At 29.9% G+C, this 19,267-nt stretch overlaps 1 protein-coding gene across 1 annotated transcript; it reads left to right on the top strand.

The window, feature by feature from the left end:
* Nucleotides 1-6,069: 6,069 nt before the first annotated feature.
* On the top strand, nucleotides 6,070-12,480 carry NIK3 (NSP-interacting kinase 3). Its single transcript, XM_020360798.3, has 11 exons — nucleotides 6,070-6,879; nucleotides 7,300-7,432; nucleotides 7,516-7,587; nucleotides 7,760-7,903; nucleotides 8,017-8,088; nucleotides 8,240-8,299; nucleotides 8,387-8,478; nucleotides 8,574-8,720; nucleotides 9,854-10,195; nucleotides 10,891-11,282; nucleotides 11,894-12,480. Exons 1-11 carry the CDS (start codon nucleotides 6,777-6,779, stop codon nucleotides 12,203-12,205), a joined length of 1,869 nt encoding a protein of 622 aa, XP_020216387.2. The 5' UTR covers nucleotides 6,070-6,776; the 3' UTR covers nucleotides 12,206-12,480.
* The last annotated feature ends 6,787 nt before the right edge of the window (nucleotides 12,481-19,267 follow it).

Here is a 19,267-nt window from a genome sequence, read left to right on the forward strand (position 1 = left end):
GTCATTTGATTAAATTTGACAATTGTTATAAAAAAAAATTAAAACATCCAACTTGAGTTAACCATAATATTATATTACACACACACATATATATATATATATATGGGGTGATCCAAGTGAGAACACTTGTTAATATGAAAACATGAGAACAACTAATAACAACCATTAGATTAAAATAAATGATTTAAATTAAAATATTTTATTTCGTATCGTCATCATCGTAGTTTTCTCTATCATTGTTGTCCTCATTTTCGTTATTGGAACCATCACCACCTCCCTTACATCACTACTATATCACCACCATTGTTGTCACTATTGCTACCGTCACCACTATCGTTGCCAACACCACTGCTTCAACCATCGCCTCTATCGTCACAATCCCCACCATTGTCATTACTGTCACTACCTTTACTGGTATCCCATCGCTACTACCACCTCCATCGACAATGGTGGCAACGATGGTGTTAACAACAATGATAGTGGCAAGGACAATGGTAGTGATGATGACAATGGTGGTGACAACACCAATGGTTGTGGTGGTGTATATATATTGGCAAACTAGTCCACCAATTCGCCTTTAATCAAATGGAGTGGGTTAAGATTCTCGACCCACATTTAGTGATCAAGTTAGGCCACCCAATCCTATCTTTTAAAAGTTGATAATGGGGTCAACCAAAACAAACCAAGCAACTCATTTTACTACTCCTACATAAAATAAGTTGAAACAGAAGACAAAAATAGGTATTTCAAGGTGACTTTTTGACTCATCTAAGAACTTTACACTTCCAACTTGTTAGTTTTCCATTGTCTATCAAGAATGTAGGCAAAATCAATGCTAAGAACTCATCTATTGAGAAGTGAGAATTGTAGGTATTTACCCAAATTTGTTTGATGTTATAATTTCATATTAACTAATAGGATGAAGAAGGAATTCATTTAATATAGGAGTAAGTCTATCTAAACTTCCTTTATTCAATAACTTACATTTTACATCAATTTTCAATGATTTGGCCATTAAATTTAAAGTTTTTAATACATAGATTAAGTCTACAAAATTTTTAAAAATTTAAAAATTATTTGATAATTTGTTTCATTAATTCAAATTAACATATAAAATATTTTTATAATTATTTGTCAACTTAAATTAATAAAATGAAGTATCAAATAATTTTCAAAATTTAAAATTTTTTGCAAACTTAATCTATATATTAAGAACTTTAAATTCAACCCTTGGATAAAAAATCTTTGATATAAGATATAAATTATTGAACAAAATAAATTTAGATAGATTTACTCATAAAGAAAATAGATCTCTTCTAAATAAGATGTTGTTATGATATAATAAATTCTTAATATTAGATACTTGTGTAAAAGAAAAAGCACCAATAAAATATATAAATTAAAATATAAAAAAAAAGTATTTGCAAGCATAATAAAATGATGGATAAATTTTATCCATTTTACACTCAAGCTTTAAGAAACACATAATTAAGGGAGGAATCGACATATCTTTGACTGGATTGCTAGTTTGATCCGTACATTTCCCTTTTAATTAAGTTATCGATTGGTGATATTTTAACTCCAACACTGACATTCTTTTGATATATAAACTGTTTTAGTTTTATATTTAAATTTAATTTATATATATTTGTAGTGTATAAAATATTTATACAAATCGTACAATTTTATAACATTGTTCTATTCGTTAATATGATGCGATAATAAGGTGAATTTATATTGAATATTAGTATGAAAATATTATACGTTGATCATGCACATAAATTGAATTATTTTTCATAATACTATCACATTTTATATCATGTTTTATTCAATAACGTAACTATGTTAAATTGTTAATAACTATTTGAGACATTAAATTCATTAAATAATTTAATTATATATATTATTACATGTGAGTGTAATTTTTTTATCCAAAAGTGTTTAACCACAGTAAAAATAAACACGATCAAAGATAGATAACAAAATTGCACTAAAACTACATTGACATGAGTTTTTATGAACATAAAAAATACCACAAAATAGAATGTGACAAATATGTAATAATGTAATAAATGTTGTGAGAGTATCATTGGTGGTTTAACGCGAACCAAAGTAATCTACATTCATCATTGTTGTGTTGTTCATCCCAAACTCAGTAGTAGCATTTAATATGCAACTAGGAATTTTCCACTTTTCAATTCCCAAAGCCATGGTCGATTGGTATTTGATTGTTTCACAATCTTTGTCTTCACCTTACTCCACTTGTTTAAACCAAAGATTAGTAAAGAAATTAAAAAAAAAACAAAACATTCTATATTAACTTAGTATAGTACACAAGGAATATTCAGCTTTCCCAATGCGACAAAAATACCCTTGGAGTTGGGTTTATAAACTATGGGGCAGTTCAATAATTATGATTTTGTTACATAAATTAATCACTTCGAGGTTAGTGAACTACTTGTATTTTTTTTCTTTAAAAAATTGGAGTTACTATTAAACTACCACTATAGTAACAGGAGTATCTGTTGTGATTTGCACGCAACGGAGTGTGCGTACTTAACTTTTAACGGGACAAGCAAATAGTACTATCTATCTTCACCACGTGTATTTATTTATATAAATATAAACGAATGTAGCATAAAAAAAATGAAAATAAAAAGATTTGTTTGGGGTACAACACTGCAACTGAAAGTGAGAGTATTTTTTTTTAAAAAAAAACTTATATTATTTGAATGTCATATTTTAAAAATATTATTAATTTTTTTTAATTTAATAATTAAATCATTAAAATTTAACATGAACGATTTTTATACAAATATTTTCTTTAGATTATTGTAGGAAAAAAATATTTTTTTCTTCTTTCTTTTTATTTGATATTTTCAAAATGATCGAAAGTTATTTTAATAAATTTTTTTTAAAAATGTTATATTTGTTATTATTTTAATATGAATTAAAAAAATTTAAGTTATCAATGCTAACAAGTCATTCAAAAACATTATAAGTAGTAGATATCTAAATGAAACAATAAATAAATACCAACATATCAAAAGTTATCAACACTATCGTAGGCAAAAGTGAAATTGATACATGAATTTAAAAGTTATTTTTACGAGTTGGTAATAGAAAAACATTAACATTACAAGAAGAAGAAAATGTTAAACTAATATTTTTAGACAATGAGTGATTTACTCTTTTTCGTAAAATAATTGATACTAAATTACTCTTTTAATTCTTCTATAATGTGTAATCCATAATTTTAATTCTTAAATTTTTAATTCACAATCTTACTCTTTAATTTTATAAAATTTATAATTTTGATTATATTGTGGAATATTCATCTATTAATTATTAAAATTGTAATATTAAACATGATTTCACTTGTTATTAATGACAATTATTTAATGACAATAATTTAATTGTCGCTATATATAAAAATATTAATGACTAATATATAATAACCACTAAAAATGTATTTATATTACACTAAAGTTTACTATTAACGATAATTATTTATTAGAAAAAATTTAAGTCCCACATCGATTAGAGATAAGATAATTAAATAATATATAAGTGAGTAATTACTATCACCTTACAGGTTCATTTTACAGGGTAGACTCCTAATTCACATCTCTTAAGAGACAAGACAATTAAACAAATAAATTAAAAAATATATAAATAAAAAATAACTCTCATCTTACAAATCCCACATCGAGTAGAGATAAAAAAAAATATAAGTTATGGATTTAGAAAAGGAAATTATAGGAATAAATTATTTAAAATAAAGGAGACAATTGGAAAAAAATAACTTTTAATAGCCTTTAAAATGGCTACTAGAATTGCCACTAAAAAAATAAATTTTTTCGATAATTTAATAGATCTTTACCAGTATTTTATATAAATGTCTGTAATAGTATTAGCGACACTGGATACGCCAGCCATTATTTAAATGCTGGTAAAAAAAATAATGACTATTTATATAGTCGCTAAATAATAAATTAATTATCACAAAAAATTAATTTTGATATAGTATTTAATATAAAATAGATGATAAATAATTAATATTTAATAATATTTAGTTTAAACTGAATATTTAATTTATATTTTCTCTCTTTATTATTAGCATCTCATTTTACTATTTTTATAAGATAAAAACGTGAACTCAAAATAAAATTTAGTTAAAATATTATTACATATAATTATTATATGATTTACTTAATGCTAGATAATTATTAACACTATAACTTTAACATTAATAGATAAACATTTAGAAAAAGACTAAAATTATAAATTTTATAAAATTAAAAGATGAAAAACTTACCAAATCCAAATTGAATGATCAAAAGTGCAAAATGAGTAAAGGAAAGACGTGCTTGGAGCGAAAAAGCTATCTAACTACGGTGTAAAGCTCCTCTAAAATTACATATTTAAAAATTAAATAACTAAAATTATAAATTAAACATTATAAGAGATTAAAGTATAATTTAGTGTATAATTAAATTTATTTTCGTTGATAATTGATACAACATAAAAATTTTATAAAGAAAAAAATTCATTTATTTTAAAAGTACTTATAGACTTATTCGATTAAATAATTCATGTTTGTTTTATATTAAAATAAAAAATAAAAGAAAAATGTTGAAAAAAATAAGGGCAAAGCATGAGGCGAGTGTCGCGGCGAGCACACTGTACAGATTCCAACCCCACACTATCCAACAAACACAATCACCACACTCTTTCTTCCACTCCCGGCGTATTTTAGCCCTCACCATCTTTCCTTACTTTATTTTATTAATTTCAGAAACATGTTAATAACTTTTATTCTTTTCATGCATTTTCTTTGACGGTAATTATATTCATGACATAATCAAATACTAATGATGTAAAAAAATACATGTAATGGTATATTTTTTATTTTCTTTGAGAAAAAGTATAAAATTACCAAATTTTGACTTAAAAATTAAAATTTGATTTTCTGTTACTTTTTTTAGTTATATTTTAAACTTTACTGCTCCACCATTATTTCCTCGTTCAAAAAAAAAAACTTAATATTTATACTTTATAAAAGACTAAACCATTGCTACTAGAGCTAGACCTGTTGATAGTAACATGTTAATATTGACGTTATATTTCTTTGTTTTGTCGTATTACCAACAAGAAAGAAGAAAAGTTGATGGATGAAAATTACTGTACCCCATCGTTTCATCCTCTTGATGTGATACGTACCATGTAACTGCCATCTGAATTCTGATTATGCATGGATATATGTTCGAAATTATATAAAATAAAAAAAATAAGAGAAGCTGATGGAGATGCATTTTTTGTAATTAATTAATCATGGGTGTGATGTTTTTAAACTGAAATGGGATATAAAATAATTAAAATATATTTATTGTTAATTTCAATTAGAGTATATAAAAAAATTTCAAACATTTTTATGTTTTTTTGACTTTAGAAAAACCAATCAGTATGTATGTTGCGTACAATTGTCGCTTCGGTGGCATTGAATAAACTAATTTAAATGTATGCTTCTCATAATGAAAAGACTAGCTCATGACAAAACTTGAAAATGCAAGCAGTGATGTGGAATTTCCAAATTTGTTTATGCGTATAAATCCAAGGAAAATCAACCAATTAAACAAAGGAAATAATTAAAAAGGAAGTGGTGATACGAAATTGCTTGATTACGAGTACGTTGACAGTTATTTTTCTGGTTACAAGGCTAATTTGTAATAGCAAGTTTAAAATATGATAATTAACATAATTTTTGTTTATAAATTTAAAAATGTGGCGCAGTTTAGCAGGATGGAGCATGAGTTGCAGATTGCAGAATGCAGAATGTGATTTGTTTGATTGGTTGATATTTGTTTTTCCCAAATTCTGAAAAAGTTACATTTTCAAGCCAAAAGCAAACAAGGGAGGAGACAATCCAACCACGTGACCTGTCCAAAAAAACTTACCTTCCTGCAACCATATTTTCTTTTTCATCCCATTCCCATTATTCTCTCTCTCATCACTGCAATCTCATTTCTTCAAAAATAAAAAATAAAAATATACCAAGCTTTTTTCTATTATTATAATTCTAATTTGAGTTCATTTATTATTTACTTTTATTCCTCAAAGAAGTTTTTGGTCACTGGTTATGCTTGTGCATCTACATTTGTGTCCACTTTGGCATTTTGTTTTGTCCTGTGTTTGGTTCTTTCTTTGGTTGTGAGCGTGTTCCATGCTCACCTCCTTTTTATTCTCTGCAACTGCAAAACAGAGAAGATAATGGTTGTGGCATCACCGGGAACTATCACACAAAGGGTAGAAACCAAAGACATACTCACATGGAATTTGTGGGGATTGTCCAAACCTTATAGAACCCAAACCCACCATTCACAGATCTCAAGGATCTCACAATTTCAGGCTTGAGCTTGGTTTTTTCTTTTTTTCTCAATAAAGTTTTGCTCTTTTTGCTCTTCTGAGTGCTCCCTCCTCTTGGTTGGATTCAAATTCTCCATTTCCAAGTTGGTTCTTCTGTGCTGGCCAAAAAAAGGAATTTTGGCATCTGGGTTCTGTTTGTTTTGGTGTTCATTTTATTGGGTCTAAGGGAAGTTGCTGTTTTGGGGAGGCTGGGAATCTGATTCCAAAGGGTTGCTTTTTCTGTTTGGATAAGGTGATATAGACTGGACCTTCTTTGTGGGAATGGAGAGTCAAGTTGTTAATTATGGTGGCTTTGAGCACTGGTCAGTGGTTGTGTGAGGGAGACACAGTTGAGGAACTAATTGTAGAGTATGGAACTTAGTAGTGTGGTTTTCTGGTTACTGGGGTTGTTTCTTCTGCTGTTGATGGAAATTTCTTCTGCTGCTCTTTCTCCTTCTGGCATAAACTATGAAGGTTAATGTCTTTCTCGGGATTTTTCTTTTTCATTATGTTCACTGGGATCTTTGGTAAAACTTGTGAAGAGAAAGGTTGTAGATTGATGATTTAAGGCACAAAAGTTGAGCATATTGGCCTATTTAATTATGTTCGGACCTTGTAGGCACGGTAGCTGGGTGGTTAAGGTTGATGCAATGATGCTATTTTGTGTCTTGTTTGTTTCCTTTTCTCTATCCTTGACAATTTAAGTGCTACCTAATTACCTATAACAAAATAGCAGCAGAGAGCTTAGTATTTTTCCTCTTCCTCATACCTAAGGGGCTGGGGTTGGGTCTATTTTATATTATCTTTTTGGTTAATCATTTTATTTTTGTGCTGGAAACATAGGAGAATTTTCAGATGAGAGTTCTTACACTCTTCTATTTGTTCCTTGAACAGTTGTAGCTCTGATGGCCATAAAGAATGACTTGATTGATCCTCACAATGTCTTGGAAAATTGGGATATTAATTCTGTTGATCCATGTAGCTGGAGGATGATTACCTGTTCCTCAGATGGCTATGTTTCTGCATTGTAAGTTTTCTAACTTCTAGAAATTGAACCAAACAGCTATTGCTAGTTTGATTTCTCTTAATGGAATTTTGTTTTCTTATCAGGGGGTTGCCTAGTCAGAACTTGTCTGGTACACTATCTCCTGGGATTGGAAACCTTACTAACTTACAATCTGTGTAAGTCTATGCTAATTTTTATCAAGATTCTTCATTCCTGGGTTTTGCTTTGGATGTTGGGTGGGTTTGACATCAGTGCCTCTTAATTGTTATTAGTCAACTTACAACTCTTTAGACTTCTCATAGAGTTATAAGCAGGTTGCTTAATTAATTAATAATTATGCACATGCAGGTTGCTTCAGAATAATGCCATTTCTGGTAGGATTCCTGCTGCAATAGGAAGCTTGGAAAAGCTTCAGACACTTGATCTTTCCAATAATACATTTAATGGTGAGATACCAAGTTCTTTGGGAGGCCTCAAGAACCTGAATTATTTGTAAGTTACAAAAGCATTTGTACTGTTATGGAGATTGATTTTGATACTTGCTTCTGTGGTGACTTAAGATATTATGCTTCTATGTTTCTAAATTTTTCTTATGTGCATGCTAGGCGGTTAAATAATAACAGCCTTACAGGATCGTGCCCTCAGTCTCTTAGCAACATTGAAGGTCTAACCCTTGTGTAGGTCTTTGTTACCTTGTTGCACCATTCTTTTCTTTTCTATTTTTGCCTCATCATATTTCTGTTTTAACTTTAAACTCCAAGGGGAGATTTTAAGCTTTGATTTCTCTCTTAATGGCTATATTAACTGTTATGGATCGAACATATATAGGGACCTCTCCTACAACAATCTGAGTGGTTCCTTGCCAAGGATATCGGCAAGAACATTAAAGTAAGTACATTTTTGGATTTCCTTGTCTTTATTTCTACTTTACAACAAACTAGTGTAGTTTATCTCTTGCTCAATTATTTACTTCAGGTTTGGGGGTAACCCATTAATTTGTGGCCCAAAAGCAAACTGTTCTACTGTTTTACCAGAGCCACTTTCATTCCCTCCAGATGCTCTAAGAGGTGTTAATGACATCTTTCTTTGAAATATACTTTCAAACTATTTTTTCTTCTAACAAATGTATGACATGCTTGGATGTGGTGGTTTGGTTTTGTAGGCCAATCAGACTCTGGTAAAAAAAGCCATCATGTAGCACTTGCTTTTGGTGCAAGTTTTGGTGCTGCTTTTGTTATTGTGATTGTAGTTGGGTTTCTTGTTTGGTGGCGGTATAGACGCAACCAGCAGATATTCTTTGATGTCAATGGTTAGTCCTTGCTAAAGCTTCTGTCACTTTCCTTTTATAACTCTATTTCCTTGTATCTCTAATGCACTATTAGTAAACATAGTGGCAAAAATAATCGTAAAGAGTCTGATGGGGTGATGAGCACTGTTGGAGCACACAATCGTTTCGGGATATATTTTCAAGGAACTCGCATATTCAATGCTTGCTTGAATCCATGTTTGTCACTCTGTCAAACATAATTAACCTGCTCCTACCTAACACTACGCTATGTTGCTTCCAATGGACTTTTGTCTATTTCTGACCGTTCAACATGTTGCATTATTTCTTGATTGTTTTTATTATTTTCCAACTACCTTAAGCTTATTAAAGCAACTGTAAGACTTATCATGCATGTAATGAAGTGTAACTACAACAATGTTTTTCCTAATGGTGACTTTTTGCAACATGAGCAATAGAAGTTGTCATAATTCTGTTGTTGCTTGAAAATATTGTTGGAAATCCCAGTTGTGAAATATAATTTGGTGTCACACATAAATGCTTGATCAGCATTCTAGAGGGGGAAAATTGACAGTGAACAGCGATGGGTTGTATTTATTTTAATTGGGATATGGACCAATGTAGACATGTGTTTGAATACCCGGTTCACAACAAAATATGATGCTCCCCTTGAAAAATTTATCCAAATAAAAACAAATACAAAAAACCCATCAAACAGTGCTGCTTGTGGTACATGTAATTCATAACATAAGGATCACCTTAGTGGAGCAGTTCACATTGCATATAGTTTGCATTTTATAGTTAGAACACAAAATATAGTAAGTTTAATGATCTTGTACTGGCAGTGTAAAACCGTTGGTATATTTTTTTTTACTTATTATAAAGTCAACAACTTACTGTAAATGGTGGTTTGTGATCAAATGACTGTGTAAAATTATTTTACATTGTTGGTGTATCACTACTTTACTTAAATAGAATTATGAACCCACTCCTCCTATGTGCTCTGCAAGCATATGTTGTGTTCTAGTGCCAATATACCATGCGTTCTAGAATCCTTGTTTTGTTTCTCTTTCTCTGGCATTCGATTTACACTTGTATGTGTTTATTTGGCATCTCTTTACTTTATGCATTTTCAGTAAAATTTTGTTACTTGGCAGAGCATTACGATCCAGAGGTGCGCCTTGGTCATTTGAAAAGGTTTTCATTTAAAGAGCTTCGAGCTGCAACAGACCATTTCAACTCAAAGAACATTCTAGGAAGAGGTGGCTTCGGAATAGTTTACAAGGCAAGCTTGAATGATGGGTCTGTTGTGGCTGTTAAAAGGTTAAAGGACTATAATGCAGCTGGTGGTGAGATCCAATTTCAGACAGAAGTTGAGACAATAAGTTTGGCTGTTCACCGGAATCTTCTGAGGCTTTCGGGGTTTTGCAGCACTCAGCATGAAAGACTCCTTGTTTATCCATATATGCCTAATGGCAGTGTAGCCTCTAGATTAAAAGGTTAGCTCATTGAACTTTTCATTATAAGATGCTGGTTTAATCTTAAGTTGCACTGTTAATTACACACTATTGTTTATCTAGCCAGTTTACAAAGAACTGGTTGTACTGTATGATCCATCTTGTTTTACATCAACTGACAATTACCTGTTGTATGATCCCTTCAATTTTGAATTGTTTACTTAAGTCAACAAGCACTTTAGTCAGATACCAATGTATTGAGATCGTGTTAGGACTTCTTGGGATAAACTTCTTTAAAAGTACTTTTAAAAGAAAAAAATAGGAAGAAAAAATGAAATAAACTTCTTCATAAGCTAAAATTAACTTAAGCACAAACTAATTTATAGAAATTTTTTCTTATTAGTTTCTTTAAAATTTTATTTTTATTTATGAATAAGCTAGTTTTATCTCATGGAGGAAACTTATTTTGATTTCTCTTCCTAATTTTTTTCTTGTAAAAGTGATTTTGAAGAAGTTTATCCTAACATATCCTTAATTGACCTCATCATGAAGACACAGTTCGTATTGCCTGTCTCTTCTTAGTTACCACTTAGTACTTACTATCTCTCATTTTGTTGGCTTGCTAAGCAACCATTTTCTTTAGCTGCTCATGATCTAGGTTGATAATTATACTCTAAATCTTCAAGATCTTTTTAAACTATACCTTATTTGGCTTTGTTTTTGGATTTATATGCTAGACCATATTCATGGCCGGCCAGCATTAGATTGGACAAGGAGGAAGAGAATAGCTTTAGGCACAGCAAGAGGGTTGGTTTACTTGCATGAGCAATGTGACCCTAAAATTATTCACCGTGATGTCAAAGCAGCCAACATATTGCTAGATGAAGACTTTGAAGCTGTTGTTGGTGATTTTGGTTTAGCCAAGCTTTTGGATCATAGAGATTCCCATGTGACCACAGCTGTGCGTGGCACTGTTGGTCACATTGCTCCAGAGTACCTATCCACTGGCCAATCATCGGAAAAGACTGATGTGTTTGGGTTTGGCATCTTGCTGCTTGAACTGATCACAGGTCACAAGGCTCTAGATTTTGGGAGAGCAGCGAACCAGAAAGGTGTAATGCTTGATTGGGTACTCTCTCTAGACTTTCACTCTTTTCAACATCTCTTTTCTCCTTTAGTTATATATGAAGCTTTTACAACTTCTAGAAGTATATTCATTTCCACAACTTATGATCAATAGTTTGTTGGCACTCCAAACAACTTTCTTATATGCAAAACTTGTCTTCCTAGAAATTTTAATGGATAGAGTACTTGTGTAATTTTTTTTTTCTTAACAAGAGCCGGCATTTAAAAAAGGTTTTGTTAACATTAATCCTTAGGTCTGATTTTAATCAACTAAAAGGGAAAGGTTTTTATTGAGAAAGAAAGCATTTGTTACATCAGAAATAGGAATAATAAAATCCTTCCATTTTGAGCTGTTTAAAATCAGCCTTAGCTTAATTGGTAATCTTGAGTTCTGAGAATGTAATTGTATTAAAAAAGGATAGAAAGAGATTTGCTACCTTTAATGGTCTTGTTTGGCTTGAGCCTGAATAGGGTGAGTCAAACCTCAAAAAAGAAATATGAGTTTGTGTTAACCAAGTTATTTAAAAAATTGATGACTTAAGCTGCATGAAAGATAAATTTTCTTTCTCTTCAATCACCATTCTTTTTGTTCAATTGAATCAAACAACATTTCAGGTTAAGAAGCTCCACCAGGATGGAAGATTAAGTCAAATGGTGGATAAGGATCTAAAGGGCAACTTTGATATGATTGAATTAGAAGAAATGGTTCAGGTAGCACTCTTGTGTACACAATTCAACCCTTCACACCGCCCCAAGATGTCAGAAGTATTGAAGATGTTGGAAGGGGATGGCTTAGCTGAAAGATGGGAGGCCTCACAGAGGATTGAAACACCAAGGTTTCGGTCTTGTGAGCCTCAAAGATATTCAGATTTGATAGAGGAATCTTCACTCATAGTTGAAGCCATGGAGCTTTCTGGCCCTAGGTGACAAACATCTTGGTTTTCCACTATAGCTCCTTGTTTAAAAGGTGTAGTTTAAATGTTAAAAATGACATTGTCATTAGTGTCAATAGCTATGTAATGCACGTATTCATCTGTAAAAAGGAAAAGGAAAGTCACGTATAAGTATCTTTGTGGGAATGTTGATTTAGTTGCTTCGGAAAATTTTTGAATTGTATGTAGTTGCACTTAACATGTTCTTGCTGTTGGTCTAAGCAATCTCAGGGCCAGTTGAGTAAAAATCAAAAAAATCTTCTTTTTTTTTTTTTGGTCTTGATGGAATGAGTAAAATTGTCTTTATATCATATGCATCCTAAGTCTAATGTATTTCATTGGTAGGTTACCATAAGACTTGTGGCATGCTCGGGCTTTGGAATAACGTTAGTCACTATTGTGACTATTGTCAAGTGAACTAAGTCTTAATAAGTAGAGAATATAGTAAATATTGTTTTTTAAGAAACTTTTTTTCAATATTTATGATAATTTATATTCATCATTAATTAAGCAAAAGTAAAATTGGAGTGTAAAATGTATTAAAAGTATTAAAGGAATTTAATTGAACACGTGATATGCAAAAAAAATAATTAACAATAGATTAAAATATGCTGTGTTTAGATTGGAACTACAACATTTCAAGCATTTTTAGTGCTGTTTTTTTTATAATTAAATTAGAATTTTACTTAAACAATTTATATATGAAAGTCAATATTAGAGATTGATATGTTTTACTAACGTAAAACTCTAATTTTTATTGAATAATAATAATAAAAGCACTTAGAATATACCTAAATTTTGTTTTCATTATAATTTATATAATTATTATTTTAATTTTTTATTCAAATTTTATTTTAAAATAAATATAAATTTAGGAAAAAATAACTTTTCATCATCTAATTAATTTAAGTTTCACTTATTTATTTATTTAATATTTTAACTTAATTTTTCACTTCATTTTTTTTCACAATCACCTTTATTATTTCATTATTAATCTAGTTTCAAAATATTTTAATCTTAATTAAGATTTGTAATTCTTTCTTATTTTTCATCTTTTCATATATATTATCATCATAGTTTTTCTTCTTTCTAATAAGGTTTTAAATTGTGGTCGCATTACTATTATAATTTTATCGTGATTATGATCCTAATTTAATTGTAATCATTGGCATTATGAAAAATCATAGACTAACACAACCACACTTTTAGTCGCATTAGAATCGCTTAAAGTTTGAAAACTTGATATTTTAGTAAAACATTCGAACATAATTTATTTTTTAAAATCCTACTTCTTACTATATTATCACTATAATTTTAAGACCACCATCTTTTCCATTATTATTACTTTTTTTTTTTTATTGAATGCTATTTTAGTCAAGTTTTATTTAACCATTAACTCATTTTGAATCATCATAAAACATTAAAAATGTGAAGCTCTACAATGATAACTTTGTTGAACCACCAACCTCCATGTACAATGATCTCAGTGCTAAACCAACCTCCACACTCAACTAGAATCCTAATCCACATTCCGCCACTAAACGATCATAATCAATGAATCACACAAGCACAATAAACTCGTGCCTCCACACACTCTACAAACATGCCCCAGTCATGTATGTCCAAATTTCAAACACTATAATTGCAAAGGAAAATAAATTAATGATGGTTTATAGATGAGGTTGGGTTGAGATGGAAAAGAAAGGAACGGCGAAAATTAAAAAAATAGAATAAAAAAAATACTTACGATTTGTGACTTAATTAATGGATTAAAAACTATATATCTCTATTAACTCGAGTCTTGAAAGACAAAAGTAGCAATGAGGAAGAGTTTTTTTTTTCTTCAAACGATTGAAATGAATTAATAAGTCATTAATTTGATTGATACGGTTATTTTAAATTAGATTTTGTATTTAAATTTGGTGAATGGAAAAAACATGATTAAGAAGGAAGACCTTACCAAAGATGATCAATCAGATTTTTTAATAGAAATTAGTCTGTTGGAATATAAATCAAGTCTTATATGGTTAGAACAAGAAGAAAAATAAATGTTTATAAAAACACACACACACGCGCGCACACACATACACACACACACACACACACACACATATATATATATATATATATATATATATATATATATATATATATATATATATATATATATCATTAGTTGAGAAAACTTTTGGTTGACTAAAAACGTGAGAGTTTAATCCTAAATAAACAATATTTTCTCCTTTTGATAAATATATATTCTCAGACATTTTCAAAAAATACCCCATAATTTTGATAATAGAGTCACAACCTATACATACAAACAATAATAAAAATGTAAAGGTTAGATCTTTTGTTTAAAGAATTAGAATAAGAAGAGAAATAAAGTTTTATAAAACATATACATACTCTCCTTAAAGACAAATACCATAACATAACTCTAACATAATTATCACTAAAGTTGATGATATTTCGTACCAATAACATAATTATACAAAATGAATTAAAAAATTTGCTAGGTATTTATTTTAAGAAAAATAATTTAAAACTTTTAATTTAAATTAATATAATTTTTAATATAAATTTATTAAATATTTTATTTATAATAAATATTTTAAAAAAATTATTCATAAAATTATAATAAATATTTATAATTTATTAAGTAAATAAAAAATAAAAATTAGTGGACCTCGACCGAGTAAATAAAAAATTATATACACCAATAGAATTAATCTATGGTTGGGAAAATGGGATTGGAGTAGTAAAATTTTGTGCATTTTTATAATTTTTTTATCTTTAAAAAAATATTATATGAGTCTACATTTTATTCGGGCCATTATGGCGTCTCTCAGTTTGGGCCTCACATGAAGCAAGTTTTTATGAATTTATTTGTCATCTTAATTACATATGAAACTTTCTTTGACGAGAAGGTACGTACCCGTTTAAATAAAACATGTGAATATTATTTTGGGTTATTTTTAAGTTTGTTTTTTTCAAATATTTTTTGACAAATTTTGAAATGAAACTTAGCGCGGTTTGGCTATCGTTTATAATTGATTCCTCCATTTGAAATACTAGTTTAATGTAAAATTTATGATTCTGTAGAAAAAAAAAATGTACCAAAAAATTGTAAAACTTATGATTAAAATTAATTTAGTCAAATATTACGATTACATTCAATAGTATTACAGTAAAAAATTTAAAAATTTACGATTACATTCTATCAAATATTTGTATTTTTTATTGATTAAATTGTATTTATTCATTGTCAAGTCATTACATTTTTTTTATGAATAGAAATTATAACGACAATAATAAAATTTAAATAGAAAATCATGTCTACACTATTTTCAGTCTTCATTGTTAGGTGTCGTTATTAATTATTTTAAAATATTAATTAATCTAATTGAATATTAATTTTTACGTCTCTTAGTGATCATAATTTAAAGTTTTCAAAATATATAATATAAATGTATTATTTTTTATCTAATTATTCTTTTAAAATAGTCTACCATCTTACTTTTTTATTGTAGTAGTTGAATAATTTATGGAAGAATAAATTAAAAAAAATAATTAATATTACATGAAGAGTGAACATTTTTCAAATATTAAAATTGTAATTATTGTGAGTTGAAGTGAGTAGATGAAATTAAGATGAAAAGAGAGATATTATTGTAAATGAGAAAATCTTAATAGAGTTAACCAATACTTAAAACATAAGAGAGAGAAAAATATATACTTAGGGAAGACAAATAACTTTGTAATTGTGGGTAATGTTCAAACTCGTCCTGACTTTTGTAACGATTTATCATGGTTTCTACACTAATGACACAACTACTAGTAGTAAATAACAACTAATAACTTAGAATTATAAGTTTATTGATATTTAGACATGTACTATATACCATAAATATGAAATCAAAATAATGATGTAAACATATATGGTGTAAGCATATATGATATAAATACAATTATCCAATAAACGTAAATTGTACAACTTAAGTTATCAGTCAAACAACTCCTATACAAAAGTACTACACTGCAATAACACCAAAATATAAACAACGTCACCATACTCCTGATAGTCACCTTGATATAGCACCTCATACTTATCGTTGTTCTACTCTCATACCACGTATGATCTTCGCAATTCAAACCACACGGAAACACACTAAGGTAAGCTAAAATTTTAAGAAAATAATGAATAAATAACATAAAACAACATAAAACATCAACAACATTAATATATCAACACATTGTTACAACATTTTCAACACTATCCGCATATAGCATAACAACACAACTAGCATATATCAACATGAACAACTTAGTCTACTACAACACAATATCAATTTGAACAACACTACATTAACAACTCAGATTTTTCATCACATCAACGTAGCATATACAACACAATAACTACATGTATCGTCACACATTTCATCTAGGCGATCTCCTACAGTACACGCTAAGTAGTTTGACCTTATCGAACCAACAACATAGTGATTTTTTCAGGCTTGTTAGATCAACGACAAGTTGGATATCAATCTACAACACAACAAATTGATTTTTTGGATGTCGTCACTTAAACAAGGAAGTCTAGTACTACTATCAGGGTAGAATAACTAGGTATAGGCCTACCATGACATTAGCTAACTTAATTAAGCCTCCTATAGGATTAGTCTACCAACTACCCTCCAAATATTACATCCTTTCGATACTTGATTCAACTACCCTCCAAATATTACATCCTTTTGATACTCGATTAGGAACTATGTTCTCGACTTCGTACCTTACTCAATTAATCACTTGTAATCAATATAATTTAACTTGACTACTATACCGTGGTCGCTTTATACACGTGTGTCCCAACCTTGCACATACATGATACCAACTAAAGTACTAGAGAAGACTCATCTCTTTTATCCTCTTCAAGGGTCAACTCTCCAAGAAGGGTTTTTTTTTTTTTTAATGAATTTGGCTCTTAGAGCACTACAACACATTATCCACACAATGGGATATGCAACTTCAAAAACAACTTATCCTCCAGTCCTAAGTTGGTCATCACAACTCAACAACACCATGCTTAATTCCTAAAGCATTTTCAACATTCATTATGTCAAAAACACAACAACATCATGCATATAAACTTTTAAGCACAACTACACAATTATACAACATGCACTCAACTCAACTTCCAACCATTAATCATCTCAAGATATCATCTTATATCATTGTATATAGAATAAACAACACATAACAACTTAAAACATGTTATGGATTAATTTATTCTACTCATATTCAACAATTCACCAACCAAACAACATGGTTTCATTTAATAATCAATGCTCAACAACACATACTTAGCACTTGGTGCCATCCAAATAAGGAATTCTCTGTCTTGCCCATGCCTGATTATACACAACTCGCTCCCAATGTGGATAAGATAGGGGCCCTTGGAACCTCGCACTTAGCATGGTAAAGTTCCACACTCGACCTTATTTCAGGTAGAGAGTTTCTGGTTGACTCACACCCGATGTCACCATATTGGCACCCGACGTCATCCAAATAGAGTTTTGGCTTGGCCACGCTAGTGCCACCAAACTAGGGCCCAACGTCACCAAATCAAAGACCTCTTAGTGTTTTCATGTCCGGCGCCATTCAAATCATGCCTGATGTCATTCCAACATGAGACGAGTCTCTGTCTTCACATCCAATGTCATCGATCATGCGTCCGACGCAACAAGACAAAGAGTCTCATGTTGAAATGATGCTTGACAACTTAAAGGCCTGCTTGACACAACACAATATCTTAAATGTTGCTCATACCACCTGAAACACAACCAAGACCACACATGCAACACAAGATATTATTCCTACTCAACACAAACAACTTAAGTCCAAGTCAAAAACCAACATGCAACAACAATTCATAGAAAATCATCACATTCTTCCTCATGAACCCAAAACCCCAACATTTATTTGCAACCCACTTTGATTTTCTCAACACAACCATGAATCTCAAAGGAATTCATATAATATACAACTTGTACATCACTACACAACTAAGCTACTCAATGAAAACCAAAAATCCAGTTTCCCTTACCTCAAGATCAATCTAGAAAATGATAAAGAGAAGGAGAAGATCCCACGTGACTTCAAGAAGCTCCCCACGACTACACTAGCTTGATTTTAGGTTCTTATAACCTGAATCAACCCCAATACAATACATATGAGATTAAAGGAACCATTGGAGAAAAGATTGAAGGAAAGGAAGCTCACGGACCATAGTTTTTCTCTCTAGAATTCCTCTCTTTAATTTTTTGAAGACTTGAAGTTATGAAACTTAATTTAAAACAGAAACCTTATATAATCCTCCCCTCGAGGTTAAATTGAACCCAAAGAAACCCCAGAACTACCTAAACTTATAAGAAATTCTCATATTCTAGAGTTTCTCAACCAAAAACAACAATGTATACAACTACAAGAAATAAATTAAAATAACTACAATATTCTATGACTCAGTGTTACATCTTTGATAAAAAAAAATATCAAGTTTGACTAGGCACGGATATGAGTGTGAGTAATATCCAATTTATTAAACCGGATATGGGGATGAGTATATACTTATCAACTCCATACATCTCCCCACTTTAAATTTATAAAAATTTAATTTAATTTTTAAAAAAATTTACTTGAAATTATGTAATTCTTACTTTATTTTAAATTTATGTTAAGTGAAACTTAATGTAATTTATAATTGCTACTCTATGTTGAGATTCTTGTTTGTTTATATTTTTTTGTAAAAAAATATTTAATTAATTTATAGATAAATACAAGGTAGATACATGTATACTCGATACTAGATATAGACAAAAATGAGACATGAATTTCATACCCGTCGAACATGAAAACATGGATGAATATAAGATGTGACGTAGCAAGTTGGTGTTTTAGTAGCCCAGAACGAGCCGTTTCCAATCTAGAATGGGCCGTTCCAAGCTATTAAAATGACCTGTAAATCGTTGTTGAGAAGGGGCCGTTCTGGTGGGAGAACGGG

Source organism: Cajanus cajan, chromosome 11, assembly GCF_000230855.2.
Source record: "Cajanus cajan strain Asha chromosome 11, NIPB_CcT2T_4, whole genome shotgun sequence".
Taxonomy (NCBI): domain Eukaryota; kingdom Viridiplantae; phylum Streptophyta; class Magnoliopsida; order Fabales; family Fabaceae; genus Cajanus; species Cajanus cajan.